Here is a 21,514-nt window from a genome sequence, read left to right as displayed (position 1 = left end):
TGATCATTCTGCACAATAATCTACAAGTTTTACCTTTGTTACATAAAAAGCAAGACAGTCAAGTGGAAGGCTGTCACCACAAGGCTGACATTCGTTTGTATCATCCGACGTCTCATATAAGTAAGTCTTTCAGCTTTAGTTTTTTTTCTTTTTTTTTTTTTTAATTTTTTTATAACTCTTTATTTCTCGCACATGAATAAATTACATCAGTCAGACGCATTTGTCTATAATTTATGTTAGGAATATGGACCATGATTTAAACTGTCACAAATATAATACATTTAAATTCAACACAAAAATATATAGTTACTCTTAATATACTTATAATAATTTAATTTTACGAGATAACTTGAGTGTCTCAAAAAATATAAAAAATTCATACAATTGTACTGTAACTATATAAAAAAAGAAATAAGCTGAGGACACTACTGATTGAAAAATTCGTATCGTAGAAAGGTATAGTTGTTACATGTCTCATGGTCCTCTCGCTTATAGATTATATACACTTATGCATGGACACATTATACACCATTGTATGTTGTTACATATTATTATTGTTTATCAATAATAGATCAATGAAATAATGACTTGGAATACTTTCAGCACATGATACACAGTTTATATAGTTTTAAAGTTTACCTCCGTTCTAATTCTCCCAAACGTACAAGTAACGGGAAAAAATAGTAAATCTCTGCTCTTACGAAGGAAAAAAATAGGAAATAGTACCGTACACTCTTACGTGATTAATAATTGCACCGAGTATAGTACACACATACGCATATTACATAAGTTGTGCAGCGTGATCATGATCCTCGTTACTCGGAGTACATAAGTAATATATCCTTTAAACGTGTTTAGCCAAAAATCGATGAATTCTCTTGCAAGTTCGTCAATTAAACGTCTAGGCATTCTTTGTTTTATGTCTCATTCAGTAACATGTTGTTTTCGATGAGTCTGGTTTCTCTTTCTTTATTTTTCTCACAGTAAAAAATAAATCGTGAATTAATCGATAGGATGCAATAATCAGAGCGAATAAAAGTACGTGAATTTCAGCGTATAGGTATAATGATTTTCTAATGCGCAAAAAGTTGCGAGTCTCGATCTTGTCGATTCCTTAATTTTTTTATATATGTTCTTACAATTATAGGCCGACATGCAAGTAGTGTACACACACAGAGAGATGATGTGCATCACTGACATCAATTTTACACGATAAATTACTGTATACCTCCATTTTATACATTCATCGATGAAAATTAAAAATCGCTTTGACGCACGCACCAAGCGTGCAAATAAAAATAATAATAGAGAAAAAAAAACGTATTCATATTCTTTTTTTCCTTTTTTACGTACATTTTTGAATGTTTATCGACCGAATGACTTGTACACATTTTGCCTCGTCACCACAAGATATACATATACATATAAAATACATGTACACATGATAAAATATATGCGTCCTCCCATGCAAAAAGTCAAGCAAAAGCCTATACTCATACCCCGTACTAAAACAGTCTATGATAGTTCCATAAATTGTTTGAGATCGGTCAGTCCTATCTCGTCGATACAATGGGCGTACGGAGTCGAAATAATAGCCAACCGAGTTTGAGGTATACGCGTTACATCCGATAATTCAAGGGACAACAAAAAAAAAAAAAAAAAAAAAAAAAAAAAGTAAGAGAACGGTGAATTGGTTTACATAGGGAAGGAAAGTTACTTATCGGACTTGGTGGGCTGTTTGTCAGTAGCAGCAGCAGCAGCGGTTGATTTGTCGTCAGCAGCGGCTACGGCGGGCAAGGTTTTCAGGATGGCGTGCACCTCTTCGGCCACCGCCATGAGGACGAACTCAAACTGCTGCTTGGTGGCGACCATCCCCGGCCGCTGGTCGCGTATGTGCTCGAGAGTCGTGGCCAAGTCGATGTCCTTGGCTCCTTTGGACATGCGGTTGAGCAGCATGTCGATCAGACAATAGGTGCCGGTACGACCCGCTCCGTCGCTGTGAATGACATTTATTTTATTTTATTTTGATTGGGAGGGTGCCTCTAGAAGTAGTACAAATCGAGTTTGGTCAGCCGTGAGTAGAGAAAAATCGGTACGAGCAGTTACCTGCAGTGGACAATGATGGGACAGGACCTGCCACGGTATGACTTGTTGACTTTGCGCCTGAACTCGAGGAGAGTCTTGGTGGACTTGGGCACGCTGTTGTTGGGCCAGGAGAGGAAGTGGAACTGGGTGACGGTGCGGGTCTCGCTGGTGCGCAGATTCTTGAGATAGAACGAGCGCACGAGGTAGTCGTCGCACCAGATGTGCTCGGAGACTATGTGGATCTCGTAGATGTGGTAGATCTCGGAACCCTCGTCAGGCCAGTAGCGGTGGCACATGGCCTGGCCCTCCTCGGTCAGTCGGCTCAGCATCACTATGACTACGCTACCCTGCTCCCAAACCAGTTGCCAAAAATCGGCCGTCGTCTGGGGCAATGGGCCTTGCGTTGCTATGTAGGCCGGGTTGCGCGGGTCGTGGTCGGTCTGGGGACACACGTCATATTTCTAGATTAGCGTACACGGGTCATATCTATTGAGTTTGAACTAATTAATTATTTCGAGAGTTACTGTCTGTTTTTTTTTTTTTTTTTTTCTTTTTACGAGCTAATATGCTACACTTTGAGCTTCATATTTATACTTAACCAAAAAAACTGCAAAGCTTGCCGCAAATTATGAAAAATACAAACATTACGTATTACATGCTGGTTCTGGCATAATTATATCGAGTATCAAAATAACACACTACTGAACTGTATAGTCATATGATTCATCAACGATATACAGAGCAATTACATTCGGGAAGCTGATAAATAATAAAAATCTACTGCTCAATTGTAAATTCAATACATCCTCTACGTTGATGGAAAATTGTAGGCGTGTAAGCTTGAGTCGTGTCAAAACTTACCGGTTTCTGTAATCGCGGGGCAGCATCCAAAAGAACCAACAAAGAGTTATACTTTATTTCAACAAACTCGTCTAATAATGTTTCATTGCGATTTTCGTTTTTTTTTTTTTTTTTTGTTTTTTTTTACTTTCCACGAGATTCCAGATTCTCAATATGATTCGAAACATCGCGTACACTCGAATATTCCACTGTTCATCAGTTGGAACATAATGTTCAACGAGAAAAATTAGTAATTTACGACGCGATCGCTCGTAAACTTACGATGGTCGAAGCGTTGATGTAGTCGGAGCTCTTGAGGTTCGCCAAATCGTTGAGTACGACCCTGGAGTGGTCGTAGGGAAGCGCCGCACCCACCCTGTTGCGATCCGCGTTGCCTTCGGCCACAGCCGTCGAACACGGCTCGGGCTCGTACGCGACAAGCGCCGCCCACTCCTCGTCCAGCCTCTCCTGGTTCTTCAGGTGCTCCTCCATGTAGCTCTAAACCCCAATCGCACCAAGTTAGAAAAATATATATATATATATATCCAACGTCATCAAATGAATACTAACGAGCACGAGATGGCCCGTGGCAACGTCGATGTTGGTGGTGGGTGGCTCCTCGCTCCACGAGGAGGTGCTCGAGCGGCTGTCGCTCCTACCGGATTCGATGAGCCGGCCAAAGTCGAAGCCCTTGGGCGAGTCACTCGGCTTGTCCGGCTGTTTAGCAGCCATCCGAGCCCTGCACAGCTCCTGGTAGTCCTTGGACGCCTCGGGATCCGGAGTGCGCAGCCCGGCCAGCTTGGCCCGCGACTTGGCGTGCCGCCACGCTATGAACAGTATCACCACGGCCGCGGCGCACGCGGCTGCCACACTGGCCCCAACCAAGGCGCCGAACATGCTGGGAGCCACCTCGGGCCTCGCGCTCGACACGTCCAGCATTGCCGGCAGCTTTGTCTATGCCCGCGCGCGTGTGTGCAATTGGCAAGGGGCAAAGCATGTAATTAATTACGTTTGTTCAAGATACATATTAGACCTGCAAGGGCCTGAGTATAATGGATCTACTGCTGTGCAACAAAAATGTCAGGGTGGATCTTTCAAGTGTTAAACATATTACCTTGTCACCGATGCCCGCGCGGATCACGTCCACCTGGAGTTGTTTCTTCAAATCGCCTCGGATGCCATCTGTTGCAAACACAAAAGGTGGATATGTACTTATGTGAGAGCTTGAATTATTCGCGTGACTTTGACGCGCTGGCTTACCGATCATGCGAACAACGTCCGTGGCGTTGTAGCCTTTGCTGTTCTTGGACACTTTGAACGTCACCTCGGCTCGTCCCACGCGTATCCCGTTCAATTCGCTCGGCTTCAACCCGATGAGCTCGCCCACCTGCAACGAAAACGTGTATATACATGCATTATATCAACTTAATATATTATATAGGTGTGATGGGTTTCGCGAGCTAACCGATTGGACAATTTTGTTTCCCTCGGGCCAGGAATTGATGTCCTGCTTGAATTGTACATACACGTGGTCCAGATCCACGTTCTCGTAGGACGTCGATATCGAACTTTCCAGTTTGTTCTTTACCTCCTTTTTCACCGGCGAGTACATCACTTGATTCTGTAATTCAAAACATTTTTCCTTTTTTCTTTTTTTTTTTCGCCCCACCAATCGAATATGATGATTAAAACCCAATTTAACTCACAACATCTTGACCGTCGTCGCCGGCGTCGTTGCTCTCGAGATGGGAAGCTATAATCAATAATAGTTGGTGTATATAGTACCATATGGTGTATAATGGCGGAAAAACAGATTGAAACTCACTTGGTGGGGCCTGAGTTTTGAATGCAAAGTTGTTGGTCGAGAACAGTGGACCCGGTTTCTTCACGTCCAGGCGCTCCCTCCTCTTGAAACCTTTCGAGTCGCGGCCCCACAAAAAGTCCTCGAAGGAAAAATCTGCGTAGTCTTCTGTCGACAATTGATTCGTACCCGGTCACACGAGTACATACCATCAGTTTTAAAAATCACTTACGAGTTACAGGAAAAAGGATCGACGTCAGAGCGCGCGCGCGCGTCCTTTCCCATCTGTAAAGGCTACGTTGGCGCTCCAACGTCATCAATCGCTGATTCATTTAAAAATCCATTCGAGCTCGAAAAATTGAAAATGAATTCAATGGCGATGTAGTTTTCTCGTGTCTTACACCCTAACGATGTTAAATTCCCGGTCGATCGATAAAAGGGACAAGAAAAAGGGGTGGGGGGAGAATCACGAGTGGACTCGTTATCTATCCCGTTGCGCACCCCATCGTCATCCAGCGTGAAAAAAAGCCATTTACATCACAGGAGCTCGATCGATTATTTCCACACGCGGAGTGCCGAAAAACAACAGGTCACGAGTGTGAAATCGATACGCATAGCCCAAACAAACACTTACTCGATTGCTGCCGTCGCCCGCTCCCCAACGGCTTGGAATAACCCACCGGCTCGCCAATATGGCCTTCGTCGTAATCCTTGACGTCGTCCTCCTCCTCCTCGTCATCGTCGTCCTGATCGCTCGTGTCGGCTCTGGGACCGAGAAAGTCACTGGGTTGCTTGTACTTCCTGGAGAAGGCCTTCTCGTAGTTCTCCTCCTCCTCTCCGTCGTCGTCGTCGTCGTTATTTAAGCTCGAGAGGGGCTTCTTGTCGTTCACTGGTATGAACTCCAGGTCGTCCGGTTCTCCGTCACCGCTCGTGGTCCTGGTCTCCAGGTAGTCGCGCAGCGCGTCCACGTACTCCCGGGGGATCGGGTAGTTCTCCTTCGAGTAGACCTCGGCTTGCACCATTTGGCCCAGGCTCGGCTTCCTCAAGGACCTCGAGTCTCGCCGGTAGGCCGCTTCAACGTGACGACGACTCGAATTATTGCCAATCAAGTCAAGCCCCATTTCCTCCCAATTAACCCACACCTACCTGCGGCCACGGGATCACCAGGCGCGTTTAATTTGCCAAAGTAGCCCGATACCGGCTTGTCGTAATCGTTGTAGCCCACTGCCGCCTCTTTTCGCCTCCTCTCCTCGGCCATTCGCTGCCCGACTTCCGACGGGTAGTAAAACTCATCGGCGTAGTCCCCGTGCGGTTCCATCCGACTCGGGGTGAACTTTACCACCGCCTGTGGCTCCTCGACCTATACAAACAGGAATATATTGTGGTGCGCCTCTCTCTCTACTTTCGTCTCGCTGTTTGACTCTTTGTCAAAGATGCAGCAAAACCTTTAATGTTTTATTTGGAAGAAGGGGAAAAAAAGAAACAGGTGCCAATTTTAAGAAATATCGCGGCAGAAAAGGTACAGGGATTGCAAAGCAGGGATTGGAAAAAAGCCGCAATCATCACCGTTAGACCGCCGGTGTTGTCGCTGATGTCGACGAGCTGGTTTTCCTCGTCGTACGGAACGTCGCCTCGCAGCCTGAGGTCACTGCACAACTCCTCGACGTCGCTGTTGGTCCTGAAAGCCCAGAGCACAACACAATATACACATGTATAACATATATCCCAACAGCGGATCGACTCAAGCCAACAATCGTCTCGGTGATGAATTATATCCATACCTGTAACGCACGTCGTCGAGGAGCACCTGCATGGCGCACTGGGTGTAGTCGTCGGACCACTTGTAGCCGAGGTACTCGAGCCTCTCGAGCTCCACGCGAAGCAGGTCCAGCTCCTCCGGTGTCATCTCGTATCTGTTAATCATAACGTGCATGTATGCTCACGTATTAATGGTGATGATGATGATGATGATGTTATATAGTGGGGCGCAATATCCGCAAGCTCTCTCGTGCGGGTGATTGGGTTGCGTGGAATGCCATACAGGCACGCGAGAGAGACAGACTCGAGTGTCGTGTGAGATGGATGAGCTTTGTGGCTTTGCTTATTTTGCCATGTCTGTGTATATGTTGGTAAGGATGTGGTTTGGATCTTTGACAATAAGTGCAAAAGTGTATTATACATATTATGGTGACAAAAGAGAAAGGATGATATATATGGTATACTGACTGGTACGAGTCTTTCTCCGACAGGTCCTCGTCGAGCCTCAAGCATCTTCCGAACGCGTTGTCTGAAAGTAAGAAGGGTATTGATCGTTCAATTATGTTCCAAGCGAGGGCAAAGTTTTTTTTTCTCTCTTTTTTCGATGGATTCTTACCGTCGTAGCAGACTTCGATATCCGGCTTGCACACCGTTTTACTGAATACACAACCTGTACAGACAAAATCGTCATGCATTTTTTATTTATACCATCATATAACTTTTGTAAACTATTTTTTTTTTTTTTTTTTTTTTTTTTTATCACGTTTTAGCGTGGGAGTTGTATAATTTTCCATCAACCGTACGACGATGCTATCGTTTGATAGAAATCTCGAGTCTAGAGCTGTTTTGCTCTCCGACCAAACCGCGAAACCCAGCGATTTAAATTCCAGTTAACGAGGTGCAATAAAATTCACCATAAATCGCACTCTCTCTCTCTCTTTCTCTTTCTGTTTTAAATTATTTCAGCTTCGCGAAACAAAATGTGATTATACACAACGCAAAACGAATAACGAGATTCTACACTCTATACTCGCTCTCGTTTCAAATTTTTTTTTTTTTTTTTTTCATACGGTTGAGTGTTTTCACCGTGTTGTTAAAAAAAAAGTTTCTTCTCTAAACAATGTTATACATTCGTCGGATAAAAAAAAAGGAAAAAATGAGTAAGCTAATGCTTTTAAGAAGAAACTTTTGCGCGAGAGTAAGGCATAAAGTTTCATAATTGCTCGTTATTAAAATGTGCTCCGACGGCTTGTCAAGTGAAAATTTTGCGAGTCGTTGTCCATTACTCAGTCGCGACTACTTGACAAATTAAACCATCCGTACGGAGGATGAAAATCAAAACCTTGCATCTTCGAAGCTTTATCATTTGGGTGGAAAAAAGCTCTCTGTAATCAAACAACAAAAACAAAAAAGGTGCAAAGAAAAGAAAATAATCTTTTTGATGAAATCCTACAAGTCAATCCATTAGAGTCATCTTGATTAAAAAGAGAAACAGGAGGAAAACAGATCGAAAATCAGGGAAAAATATTTCGATGGTCTTAATGGGAACTCGTTGGTATACACGCGCGTGTGTAAAGTATCCTTTTTTTTATTTAGTGCACCTGTAGTACATAAATACGTACGCGTGCAATATATACGATTATGGGACGCATACATACATATGATGGAGCTTCTTAAGTGGAATTCGGTGTTTGGCGCGAGAAAACAAAAGCAAATAATGCGCCACGCGTCAACCGATGCACGTAGGTATACACCTATAGACCTTCTTTCTTTTTTCGTTTGCGTATAATACCTCGAGCGATATGCTCCTTTCTCTCACAAGCCTCGGAGCTCCAGTTCCACAGGGTAGGTAAATATTCGCGTATCCCATAAGCGCGCGAGGTCGGATTTTTTTTGGTTCCATCGGAGCGAAGGGGGTATATATATATATATATAAGGGGAAGATTAAACCAAGTAGAATAAAAAGGAGCAAATTTTATCCAGGAGTGGTCAGGGTTTCCGAGTGGATATGCGCAAACTCGCGCACAACGGGTACACCTCGAGCGATTCTATTCGAGTGGGTGGAGTATCGTAGTTTTAAAAAGTGACAAAAAAAAAAAAAAAAAAAAAAAAAAAGAGGGAGCATAAAAGAAAGCGCATAGCTCTCGGAAGGAGCTGCCGGAGGCATTCACATGCACGCTTTCGCCAAGTGGATGCGTGAGAGTTTCTCGATATCTCGAGCTAAAAATTGCGCAACTTTCGCGCGACGTGATATGAGAAAAGAAAATGTTCTCGAGCGAGGAAGCCGTATAAACTTGATGAATTTAAAAAAAATTTTATTTCCATGTACCATCGATTGCGGATAAAATAGATGGTTTAACCGTCGTAACGTAAATTCATCCGAACGTAAGTAGCATCAAATACTCGCGTTCAAACTTTGAGCCTGAATCGCTTGGAGCCCGGTAACTTTGCGATGGCCCGTCGCCCGGGAATAACGTCACTCGACTCGATCCCAACGGCCACGTATATACCGATGGAAACGAGAGAACATTCGCATCAATAATGTAACGCCACAGCGAATGTGCGCGCAAAGGGATTTTCTCGGTTGACCGCCGAGGCTGGGCGGAAAATTAGTTTGCAAATATACCTTGGTGTACGGAAGTGCACCGGTGCACACGGGCGTCAGTGTCAAAATCACCGTACACGTGCACAGAGAGCATATGGGGCTGGGAAATAATATATTACGTGGCATTTCGATGTAAGCGCTCAATGGGCGTTTTAATCAGACGGATGGACGCGAGGAGGGTACAAATATAAATGTACGAGTTAATGAGTCTGACGTTTACGTAATGGTGAGGTGTGTGCGTCATTGTTCGACTGATGGTGTGAAAAATTACCATGGTTGCTTTACTTTGGCTTTTAATCTATTTTTTACTGGATCTATTGAACAAAATCTGGTTTTGCTCGATATTTCACAAAATTTCGACAATCAACAATATGCATGGTGTACACGTAACTTTTATTGAATGTCATTCATATTTAAAAAAGTATCTAATACTTTTGCTGCCATAATTAAACTGACACCTGCCCTAATTTCACTAAAATATAATATCTACCTCTTTTGGATCAAAAATTCTACGTAGTCTTGTTACGTGTAGATTGTAGATGTATACTTGAACACGACCGAAGTGCGTGAAAAAGAAACACCCCACCTTGACAGTGATGATAACCAAACCGATCGAGAGGATTCGTAGGGGGTGGATGGTTTTTTATCAAGGATTTTCGGGCTCTCCCGCACGCGCCAAGTAGTACGAGTCCGTGTGCGGTCAGCCACCGGGTAAATAAGTACTTTCGGGTATCTTCTTCGAGTGAATCTTTGATAAAACGATTACAGCTTCATCTGAAAAAGTCCGAGGAAGTTTTCCCATTTTCTTGCACCAAAAGCTTATGCATACGAAAGCGAAGGGACTGGAAATTTAAAGAGCCACTACACAAGGCTCTCCTGCTACCGAGTCGAGCCTTGGATGTTATTATGTATGCTTCATCCCGTCGCAAGGCTTGTGCACGTAGATTTGAAACCAATTTATTCTCTTTCAGGGAAAAGAAATACAAAATGCGCTGTGGAGTCCGGCAACAAAAGCAACGGCGAAAGTTACATCGTAGCTAGATATGTATTTGCATGGATGTTAGCTCGAACAAAAGGGTATACACATTTCCGGAGTACAAAGCTCTCTGCACAGCTCGAATGACGATGAATTTGTTTCAAACGGCTATCGTACCTCTAGCGCCGATATAATATATACATATAATTATATGCATACCTGTATACACCCGAGAGATATTAATGGGTAAAACCGTCCCGTTTCCGCTGAGATGATCGACGTCCCGGTGATTGATCCCAGCTCGCGACGACGGGTAATTTTGCTTGAATTTTAATACCTTCCATGAACATATACATATATATTTCACGGTGATTCATACAGCCTAATTAGTTTCGGGTGGGGAAATTCGAGCACTTTAATTATGACGACGACGATGTGGATAGTTATCGATTTAGCGCGCGCGTCTACGATCGAATTCACGAAGCGCGTTAATTTATTATTTATCGACAACTGGAGCGACTCCGGCCGAATTTTTATTTTTCAGCATCGAGTTTTGCGCAGCTGTGGAAAACGCCATACACCGGGATTTTATTGATTTCCACTTTGAGCCCCTGCGTTGAGATTAATTTCTTCCACCCGCTTGATTTGTGAGAATAACTTTTTTCCTCCCCCAACCCACAAAAATGTCTCGACACGTTTTCCTCATATCTGCGCGTGTACACACAAGTTTCATTTCCATCCGTTCGAATACACATTTTACGCAGAAAGTTCTTATCATCTGCTTCGATAAGTTGCAGACGCGCAATACTTTTTAAACCGTCCCGGCGCTTGTTTTGTTCTCACATAAACACTGGTCGTATTTTTCATCCTCATTGCTTACCTTTGCTCCTCACCCCATTTTCATCGCGATATTACATATTAATAGAGTATTCCAAACGGAATATTCGAGGTTGGCCTCAAAACACGCAGTGGCGCGTGGCAAGTCGACTCGTCACTTTTGCAATGACATCATTCATTATATACGGGCAAGGAGTTTGGATCGAAGCCAGTGTGCAAGTAAAACCGAATCGTGCTTTCGTACATTTGTACATACATTTTTTTCAGCTCTAAGATCATGCGTGAAAAGGAGGTACGTTTATATTTCTTGGGAGCACCACGTACACATTTTTCCACAAAAGCTCTTGCTCTGAGTAATGGTGGTTCTTTCAGTTAAAGTAGCGAACATTTTCATCGACTTGGCTCGAAACGGAAATAAATAACCCGGAAAAACTGTTCTCTCTGGATACAAATGGTATGCCAAATCGAATTTTTTGGAAAAAAAAGAGACAGTTAGCATAGTCTGTCGGTTAAGCCGCAATTCTTGAAGGACCTTCGAAACAGGTAATGAATTTCCGACCTTTTATTGTACACGTACAGCAACAGGTGAAACAAGCCATTCGGTTCTAATTTTATAAAGCGTTGACTTGTTGATGCAATTCAGAGTCTTTCAAAGGCACAAAAAAAGTATCGAATCGATGAATGCTCGAGTTTGTAAGCTTATAAAAAAAAATGAAAAAAAAGCTCACCGCTCGTAATCACCTCAAATGTTGTTAATAATAATCACGGAGTAAGAAAAACCTCGCTGTGTATAGGTGGTGGGTACATTTAATAGGTAACAGGTGTTTCTGCGTGAACCTAAACATAAGTGCCCACGTGTCAACAAAGTGCACTCAATGTCACGGGAACGCGATGCCATTTCTCAAGCGTCCCTCTCGGATCTGCTGTACTTTTGTACGAAAGAGTGAGAGACGAAAAAAGATGGAACACGTACACGTACCGAGAGTAGAAAAAATGTAAGTGGAGGGGGGGGCGATTCATCACGAACCGGACGTTGAAAGAAAGGGAGAGCCGTAAGAGCCGGGAATAAACGAGAAACGTGAGCTTTCTCTCGTAAGGATCGGTACAGGTTCATCTTGTGTCCGTCTTGCAATGATTAAGCGGACCATGACCATAGTACGGGAAATGGACAACAAGTTGTTACACAAATAAATATTTTTTCTGGCCGAAACTGTTCCCAGGCTTGAGGTGAAATTATTAAAATTCTTGCAAAAATGAAATAGAAAATAACAGTCAAGGTAAGAGATGAATGAAATTTCGTATTTAAAAGTATAGCTTCAGGTGAATGTACGTGTATCCACCAAGGGGGTGAAATATAATCATGTACTGGCAATAAGCCAGTGAAACGCGCGTGAGACGTAACAGAGGGCGTTTTCTGCAATTATAGCCTGGGAAGACACAAAAAAAAAAAAAAAAAAAAAAAAAAAAAACAATTTAAACCAAGGAAGGATACACGAATGTTGGGGAAAAAAAAAGCTTGAACGCGACGAGAGACCTATTAAAGAGGATCCGGGACGATAGAGTAGCCGGATCGGCTGAGCTCGGGGTAGACGTATAACGTAAAAAGCTCTGTGGGATAAGCGGTATACGCGTACCGGAGGAATAAATGAAGAGAGAAAGTGTATACGTGTGGATGAAAAAAAGGAGAAAAAGATAAAGTCGGATGGAGATGGGTGAGCTGGGGTGAAGTTTGCGAAGGCGGCGGCAGAGCGATGGTGGTGGTGGTGGTGGTGGCGTGGGACGCGCAAGCTCGGGATGTACACCTATATACAACTGTCGGGCGAGCGTGGGCGCGAGCTTTCTCGCACCCCCTCTCATCGACCAGAGTTGCGTCTACCGCGCGCATAGGTATAATATTTACGTCTACGTGTTGTATACACGTATAGACAATGATGCTCGACCGAGTGATGTGTTGTACAATTATTACATGAGGTTTATGGATATTGCGTTGGTTTCAATTCTCCTTTATAGCTGCGTCCAATACCCGCACCAGCCTGGGTTGAAAGCTCTGCACTCCGCTATACTTACGCCATCCGTGTACACACGCGACCCACACTTTTCTCCTCGATATATACTTTTAGTTATACATGATACGTATATAAGAGTACGACTCTATATTTCGGTTTTCTCGCTGGCATACCAAAGAGCCGCGTATATTATATCGTGCTTGGGTACATGGATGTGCACGAGGGTAATATGGAGCGAGAGATCAAACACGTATAGCTTCGGTATACATTACGTGTTCCATTCATTCAGCAGTAAGGGCTCCCGAGTTACACAAAAACTTTGAGCAGAGTTTGCTCTGCGTGATGGATGTTGTTTCATACTCTCCAATTGAGGTGCGATTTAATGATTGACGTCATAGATCTGCGAGAAATAGGTACACTTATTTATACATGTGGTGTATAACACGTTTTTTTATTATTATTATTGCTATTGTTTTATTTGTTCGGAGTACAGGAGTTTTTTTTTTTTTTTTGTTTGGCTGGAGGTTGGATAAGTATCTGTTTTCTTTTATTCGGTGGACGGTTGAATAGTCTCGTGTAAATTGTTACAAGCAAAAAATAACACGAGGCTTTTTACATTTGTAATTAAAAATTTTTTAAAACTAAAAATATCGAATGAAACGTCAAAAGCACGGGTATAAGTAGCAAAAGAAAAAAAAAAAAAAATTGAAGATTTATAACACGAGAAAACGTACCATTGATAAATCCCATTCTTCATGAATTCAGGTAATACAAGGGTGTAATTATTCACCGTCTTTCTCCCACCGAAGGGTGTAGTATGGGGGAAAATTGTTTTAATACGCGTGAAAAATGCTTCAGCGTCGATAAAACACTTGTCTCCGCTTTCGTCTCTTCCCATTTTACGCGCGTATCCATCATTCTCACTTTCGAAAAGCTGCATGAATAAACGCGGATAACTCCTCTGATGTCAAAGTATACCCGCGCGTCAAAAAAGTTCCAATCAAAATACCGTTGCGTTGAACTTTGGGAAAAATCATTGTTCAGCGGACACAAAAGCGACACGGAAGACAAATACGCGCGAGGTACGCGCGTATAAATTCCTCGGGATTGTCAAACCAAATGCATACTGGCAGACAGAAAGAGGATTAGTGGGGGTAGGGAGGCGTAAGCGGAGCGTACAATTAATTTAATCCACCGCTTCGTGTACGTATGCGTGGCGCTGGAGCAGATAAACCCTTTGCGCTACGGGCGATGTATTGTCGTGCAGCGTTGTATTTCGTAATATAAACATACAAATCACCCGAAACTCGCGAAATAAGCATCCCTCAATTAATTTATGTAATTCCTGCACAAAGTTATTTTAATAAGTTGATATGTTGCTCCATCGAGTGCCGCCTACATCGTTAGCAGTTCTCTACGGATACGGACTTTGTGTTGCGTAATACTTACAACTTGGATTTGGCGTCGAGTGGGAGGGATAAAGGTAACAGAGGCGCGTTGTGCATCACGTTTCGCCGATACTCTTTATTATGTAACAAATTTCTACGCCAATTGGGCGTATTGTTAATGAAAACGTGTAAGTATATACTCTTTTGTTGCCAAGTTTATTTTACATCGTTTTGTTTCAGTTGAAGAGACGCCGTCGTTACTGTGGATATTTCGTTTGATGGGATTACCTACACATTTTTTATTTTCATACTTGGGTGTCATGATATTTCGCTATAGGAATAAATATACATTTTCAATTCAAAATTTTTGTTTTCACGTGAATACCTAAGTAACGATTCGAGCGATTGTTACTCTTTTTGATAAATACAAGATGTAAAGAGTAAAATCTACGTTAAAGTCACTATTTTTTTTTGTTTTTTGTTTTTTCAACTCGACAAATGAAATTGAAGTAAACACAAGTGAAATAAATTAATGTAAGAACAAACTGTTAACGCATTGACGAGCAGTGTTGCACACGTAAGTGAGCCATTTATATGTATCTGCTGTTTTATTCTTTCCACGTCGAGTTCAATTTTGGTCTGGGGCAGCAACAGACTCCGTGTATAATAGCTACTATACGGATAATTTCGGCTACTTTTCATTCCAGCGGTGCCGTCCCCCGAACACATTACCATCAAGGAAATTGAAATTGTGCAGCGGCACGAGCACCCACTCGCCGAACCAAGTGCTCTCGTTTTTCTTTTTTTTTTTGTCCTTCGTATGGAAATTATACACTTGAGCCACGTACGGTTGGACCGAGTCAAGTGGAAGGTGCTCGGAACTAAAGCTCAAGCGCCGCGAATTCAAGAACGTGTCGGGGTGTATAATCGCCGGAGAGCTTGTCGCGGAACAACTTTTCCCGATGCCCGCGTGGATTTTTTTTTTGTCGGGAAAAAAGCCCTCGTAACTCGAAAAGGCACCTAAAAGCTCTCCAGTTGCTCCTGAAAACTCACACACGTGTGGGAAAGCACAAAAAAGTCCGTTCCGTTGATTCGAGGATAAAAGCGGAAAGCTTGACGGATAACGACGTGTGCACGCGCACACGAGCGTTAAAAATAACTCGCTCATTAGAACGAAAGTACGCGCTCAAAGGAAAGTCACGTGTAGTGGAAACGACGAAAAAACACGGCGAGGGAATATTCCACCAAACGCATGAAACGTACGAAAGAAGAAAAAAAGATAAGGGAAATGTTTTGTTCATTGCCAATAAGGATTCGCTTAGGGGTCCAAAGGGGATAGTTTTGTACAGTATATGTTATATTGGCGTTTCCAGTTTCACGTGAAATACTCTTTTTTTAAACAACTGAAACGGAATGGAGGGAGGGAAAAATGGCGAAACACGATCGGAAAAAAGAAAAAACGAGGGGACGGGCGTTGTGTACGTGATTTGCGTGAGCACTGCAGCACAACCGAGTGGAAAAACATCCAGGAGCGGCAGCAGCTATATACGGAGAGAGAGAGAGAGCTTAGTCGTGCACATCTTCTGACGAATGGCTCGGTTCCCTCCGCGAAAGATGCTCTCCTCTGACACGTTATACGCGCGTCAGCGAGTAAAAGGTAGCGGAGGGTAAAAAAAAAACTCGCGGCTCGAGGGGAAGCACTTACCGACTTTCCTGTAACCGCTGGTGACACCGAGGAAGAGGAGCAGCAGCAGCAGGGACGGCGATGCCGGACCCCCCGGTCCGCCCCGTCTTTTACGGACCATGGATGAACGGTCCCTGGAAAAAAAAAGGAAATTTTTGTAAAATAATGTACACCTTTGATTCCTTTTTCCGTTCATTTGGGATTGGCGAGGTGATGTTTTTTTTTTTTTTTTTAACGAATTTATGTTCGATTGCCGAATACAGTCGGTGCTCGTGGGCGGACTTGCATTGGGACCAATTTTATTTGCATGGCAGAGTGCAATTGATGTCTGATTCTGATGTATCGAGTCCGTTAGTTCAAGTTTACAGTGGGTGTTTTTCAAACTTGAGCTTCTCGACAGTCTCTTTGAATATTTTTTTTACTTTATACACGAGAGTTATCTTCTGCATCTCAGGTTACGAACACTGTCAACTGAGGGAAAAGAGAGTTACATTTTTTTTTTCAACCGAATAAAAATAAAACTTAAATAATATGTTTTCAAATGAAAATAATGATAAACTGACTTTTTCTAATGATAAAAAACATAAACAGCATTACTTTAGTCAATCTAACTCAAACCACTGAAATGTAACTCCATTAAATGATGTAAATACTACAATAGGATCCGAATTTTCCATTTTCATAAAAAAGAAAAAAAAATTACTTAAGCAATATCCCTCTTTGCTGTGGGATTTCTCTTTTTCTAGTGACCCGGATTTCATCCAATCACCGCAATCTAATCCCTCAATTATACCACTCAAGTCCTTACTTGCATAAGAATTTTCAGATTACGCATTTATTTGTACACCTACTTATTATCAAATTTACAAATTTACCTTTATATATATATATTTGTTCTCCTTCAACCCCATCCAATGTTATAAAAATACACGAATGTTTGGAAAGTTTTGTCGAGTTTACCGAAGGCTTGAAAAAAAGTTCGCAACCCACTGATAAATCAGAGATAGCTTGATAGGCTGGATCACCAAGTTCCGATCGAACCAACTATATATTCACCATTTTGTAGTTAATTTACGGGCGCGTCAACAGCAAAGGATTTGTCCAGAAAACGTGGCTTTAATAACCCCCCCTTTTTTTTTGCTCTTCGATTGGATCGGCCATTACCGCGTCCATTGGACTTTTTTTCCCACCCCTCGCGCAATAAAGTTATCGCTTGGTTCGTTTTTAAAGGAAACCGTAAGCTCCTAGCGACAGCTAAGCAAACGCTTCGTGTGATTTACTGAAGTTTAATTTACGTGCGGGATCATATACGAAACTCCGCGATCGTGCTATACCGTGGCGTTGTTTCGAGAGAGAAAAGGTGTTTCATAATTTACTACGTTAGAGGTGTACGTATTGTGGAAGTTTTGATTAAATTTTCCCTCAAACGGGAAAGATATGCGCGTCAATTTAATACCAGCCGAGTGTTTATCGCACGAAAATAAAAGCCAGAAACTATACCCGAACATCAAAGTAGATAAGAGATTACCCGATAACAATGACGCGATAAAACGCGTTGCGTTCAGAAAATAACAATATGATACGTTTTCTTGCACATATTTCATTTTATTTCCGTAAACACGTGTGCATACCAATTTCGCTGGTTAGGAATACCAAACAGTATCGATCTTATGAATATTCGATCACACGGGATATTGCACTACGATGGGACGAGTATTGTGTAATCCAATGTTAAAATTTGAAATTAAATTCAAACAAGCATTTGATAAAATTAAATGTTAAACTGAAACGGAATAAAATTGTTGATTTAAGCGCGCATTAAAGGTCATTCAACTATTTTATATGTTACACGTAAATAAATATGTGAAAAAATATAACGTATGCAAATATATGTAACATATTCTCTGTGGCATCAGTGATGGAGTCCAAGGCGACGTACTTCTAGCATTTTCGTGGGTTTGATGAGGTCGATTAATCCGATGGAACGTCATACCGTGTAAAAACACGAGAAAACAGTTGTTCCAATGAAACTTAGTGTCATTAAATTACTCATACGTTATTTTAGACAGTTGGTTAATTTTTTTCAAGGCCAAGGAAACAGGAACTCTTGGTAAAGTTCAAATGAAAAGACCAATCATTCACGGGGCCTTCGATAAGACTTTTTGGTATTTCCCAAAAGCTATGACGATTTGATTGCACGTATAAATAATAATACACATGTTTCAAATGTCACTATTATTTCAGAGCCAATAAAAGCTTCAATCTTGTTTTATCATGTTGCAAAATTTAATTGTTCCCCTTTTTTTGTCAAGGCAACGAAAAACGAGTAAGTATTTCAGGCTATTCGCGCATGAAACGGATAACCTAAGCACGCGCGAAACATGAAAATTGAAAAGTGACAAATATATACATGTAATATCCGTTCCTTCGCGACTAGTGGCTCCCAAAGGATTAAACTTGACTGTATCGCAAAAACGCCCACGCAAAGAGTATAGGTACCGACGGTACCGCCTTCCACACTTGCTGTATATATAATATTATATACTCTTATCTCTTCTTACTCTTTCCACAGCGACGACCCCCCAACGAAACAATTAATCAAGTTTCTTTTATTTGCGCTTCTCTCGCGAGTCGGTGTGCGAGCGCGACCTTTTTTTCAGACGCACGCTCTTTTTAGGTCACAGAAACGCAACGTACTCACTGCAGTCGGACACGCTCGTAATTTCTCACAGTTGTACAGCTTAAATGGAAAAAAAAAAAAAAAAAAAAAAAAAAAAAAAAAAAAAACAAGATATACACACACACACACACACATGAGTTGAGGATATAAAACAAAATGTGTCTACAAGCTTGAAAGTACTACCATATGTTAGCAAACTCCGTTCGTCGGCGCGCATCAGGTTGTCGCTTTGTCATGGCTTCGACCGCCTGTATAACAAATGTATACCTGTATGTATGTGCGTACTGTTGCGCGACCCCCATCCCCCTATGTATACGTGGCTGTGTTGCACTTCACGCGCGTGTATAGATGTATCGGCAGATGTTCGAGGTAATTATACGCGTGCGTATATGTGTACACGACACCGCCACCCACACCTATGTACGTATATATTTATGCATATACGTTTGTATCAAAAGCAATTCCTATGTATATTGTATACGTGGGCGTGTTTGAGTAGTACACACTCAACGCTATGGTCAGACGCGACACGCGTATAAACGCATGTATAGGTGGCACGGCTCGAAAGAGTGGGCGAGAGGATACATAAATATATACGTATGTGTATACATGCACATCGGGGCTCCGGCTCTCGACAATGGAATGTAACTCTCGCGCAAACGCTTGATGAAATTCAATGCAATACCAATGATGACGTACACACACACACACACACACACACACACACACACACACACGGTATAAATTGATATTCCGAAGCGAGTGTTATTTATCCATCGGCATCGCGATAGCAGGAGGTACAGCTTACGAAAGAGAGAGCGAGTGTGTGTAACTTGTTGCTCCCTCTCTCTCTCTCTCCCTCACTTGCAATCTATAAAACTCTTGCTTACCGGATGGAATGTAAAAGTAGGGGGCAAAGTTGCCCTTTGAAGGGCAAAGCATATATATGTATATACGTACACGTTCAATCGTAAAAATCAAAAATAAAAAGTTTCACAAATTCACACCACCATACGTAATGTGTGTAGGTAGGCGGATTGGTGTGATGTTGACTCTACATCTTCGAAGCCGATGAAAAACAAACGCGTGGAGCTCGCGCGAGCAAACAACGCGAAAATCAAAAGCTAACGCGGCTCCTGTTCTGCGCCCGCCCCCGTTCTGCCTTCTCATTGCGGTACGCCCACGCGAGCGAGTCACACACACACACACTGGCTAAAACTGGAAGAAGAAAAAAAATCTCCCCCCCCCCATCCGACGTTTCGGGCGTTTCGAGCATCGGAAAAGTTATAAAATAATCCAGTCGAGTGAGATGCCTAAGATGCAAAAGGGCCACAAACAAACAACAGAGTCGTATGTCTTACCTGGGCGTGACTTTTGGCCTCACTGGTGTCTCATGTTACACGCTCGGCCGGGCGCTCCTGCACTGCGCCGAGTCCCAACGTGATACAACCTCCTCCTCCTCTTTTATGAGTCGATGGAAAAAAAAAAGGAAAAAAGAAAAAAAAAGTCAGAAAGTCCTCTGTCGCTCTCGAGACTACACTTTCGCGACAACAGCTGTGTGTTCCCTCAGAGGTGCATGTCAGGCGTCGTCCCTAGTCCCATGGAAACGCGAGCGACGAGGACCTCGTGCAGCCCGAGCTCGACGAAGCTGTGGCACCAACTGTCGCCGCGAGCCGATACCTCCCCCCCACCACCACCACCACCTCCCAGTACAGAGAGGGTGGTCGGATAGAGTGTATAGGTATATACACGGGGTGGCTGCTGATGATGATGGCGCTGGGGTGGCAGCTATATACACGGGGAAGGGCAAACGCGTTGGATTTCAAATCGATCGGCCGCTCTGTGTGCGCTACTCCCTTCCTCCCTCCCCCCCCTCTCTCTCTCACTCTCTTCACGGCGTACAGGAACATATACATATATATATATACACTCACAGCCGGATAGTGCTACATATATACGGCTACTGGGGGTATAAGAATAAGGCACGTGTACACAATGCGTAATTGCGCTGTTTCCTTTCTCCCTCTGCCATTTTTTTTCTTTGTACCTAGGCCTTCGGCGCCACCCCTTGCACCCCTGGCTGCCTTTTTACTCGTGCCTTTCCGTGCTTTACCTTTTCTTTTTTTTTTTTTTTTTTTTTTTTTTTTTTTTTTTTTCCCTGAGCTCTGGTATAAATATAGAAGATCGAGGACTTGAGTTTTCATCAATTGCGGCGCTTAGGAGATAGAGAGGAGAGGGGAGATAACGAAGCCAGATGAGATGGGGGATAATATCGAATGCGTGCTTTTTCTTTCGTTTGCGCTTCGATCTCTTGTACATACGTGGGTTACACACGGGCTATTTGATTTTCTTTTTTCTTTTTTTTTTTTTTTTTTTTTTTTCTATCTCCGTTCGACAGTAGAATCTTGATTGTTGACTTTTACGTAAAAACATTTCGGTACTTCTCGATCCGTTTAGAGGTGACGTATATATATATTTGTGTGTACATTCCATTGTGGTCGGATATTCGTTTTTTTTTTCTTTTTCGTTCCTAAAGGAAAGTTAAGGACATATTTGTTTTGGGGCCTCGTTGAAAAAAGTGCTTTAGACGATATATGGCAAAAGGGATTAGCAGTAGTAAAAGCAAAATACAGACAGACAGAACAACGGAAGGTAGGATTTCTCGAAAGTCCTTCGAATCAATTCTGCGATGAATGGGCGTAGGTTCCGAAAGACGCGCGTATGAGTATATTTTCACACAGCCCAAGATCTTACGCCAAAGGGAAAGGGCGGGCGTTACAATATTGTACAGGCATGGCTCATCGCCTGTCTGACTATACTCGACTCGTTCTACTTGTTTTGGCGAATTCATCTC

General features: G+C 42.7%; 1 protein-coding gene across 1 annotated transcript; it reads right to left on the bottom strand.

Annotated features, from left to right (window-relative positions):
• Nucleotides 1-1,339: 1,339 nt before the first annotated feature.
• On the bottom strand, nucleotides 1,340-20,307 carry IA-2 (tyrosine phosphatase IA-2). Its single transcript, XM_089593185.1, has 17 exons — nucleotides 20,022-20,307; nucleotides 16,002-16,114; nucleotides 7,101-7,154; nucleotides 6,953-7,013; nucleotides 6,508-6,639; nucleotides 6,293-6,404; nucleotides 5,873-6,086; nucleotides 5,361-5,798; nucleotides 4,751-4,894; nucleotides 4,632-4,678; nucleotides 4,391-4,546; nucleotides 4,186-4,312; nucleotides 4,040-4,107; nucleotides 3,496-3,879; nucleotides 3,208-3,423; nucleotides 2,107-2,525; nucleotides 1,340-1,996 (listed from the first exon to the last, which is right to left on the bottom strand). Exons 2-17 carry the CDS (start codon nucleotides 16,099-16,101, stop codon nucleotides 1,714-1,716), a joined length of 2,955 nt encoding a protein of 984 aa, XP_089449311.1. The 5' UTR covers nucleotides 16,102-16,114; nucleotides 20,022-20,307; the 3' UTR covers nucleotides 1,340-1,713.
• Between the last annotated feature and the right edge of the window lie 1,207 nt (nucleotides 20,308-21,514).

The sequence above is a fragment of the Copidosoma floridanum genome, unplaced genomic scaffold (genome assembly GCF_036245765.1).
Source record: "Copidosoma floridanum isolate Cflo_tuat_1 unplaced genomic scaffold, Cflo_Japanese_pri ptg000019l, whole genome shotgun sequence".
Classification (NCBI taxonomy): domain Eukaryota; kingdom Metazoa; phylum Arthropoda; class Insecta; order Hymenoptera; family Encyrtidae; genus Copidosoma; species Copidosoma floridanum.
The sequence above is the reverse complement of the archived record's forward strand: the minus strand, read 5'-3'. Positions and strand labels throughout refer to the sequence as shown.

Coding starts and splice junctions, on each gene's coding strand:
- IA-2 (XM_089593185.1), bottom strand. CDS start 16,101: ATGGTCCGTAAAAGACGGGGCGGACCGGGGGGTCCGGCATCGCCGTCC. Junction 4,895..5,360: donor CGGGCGACGGCAGCAATCGA/GTAAGTGTTTGT, acceptor AATTGTCGACAG/AAGACTACGCAGATTTTTCC. Junction 4,108..4,185: donor GGACGTTGTTCGCATGATCG/GTAAGCCAGCGC, acceptor TGTTTGCAACAG/ATGGCATCCGAGGCGATTTG.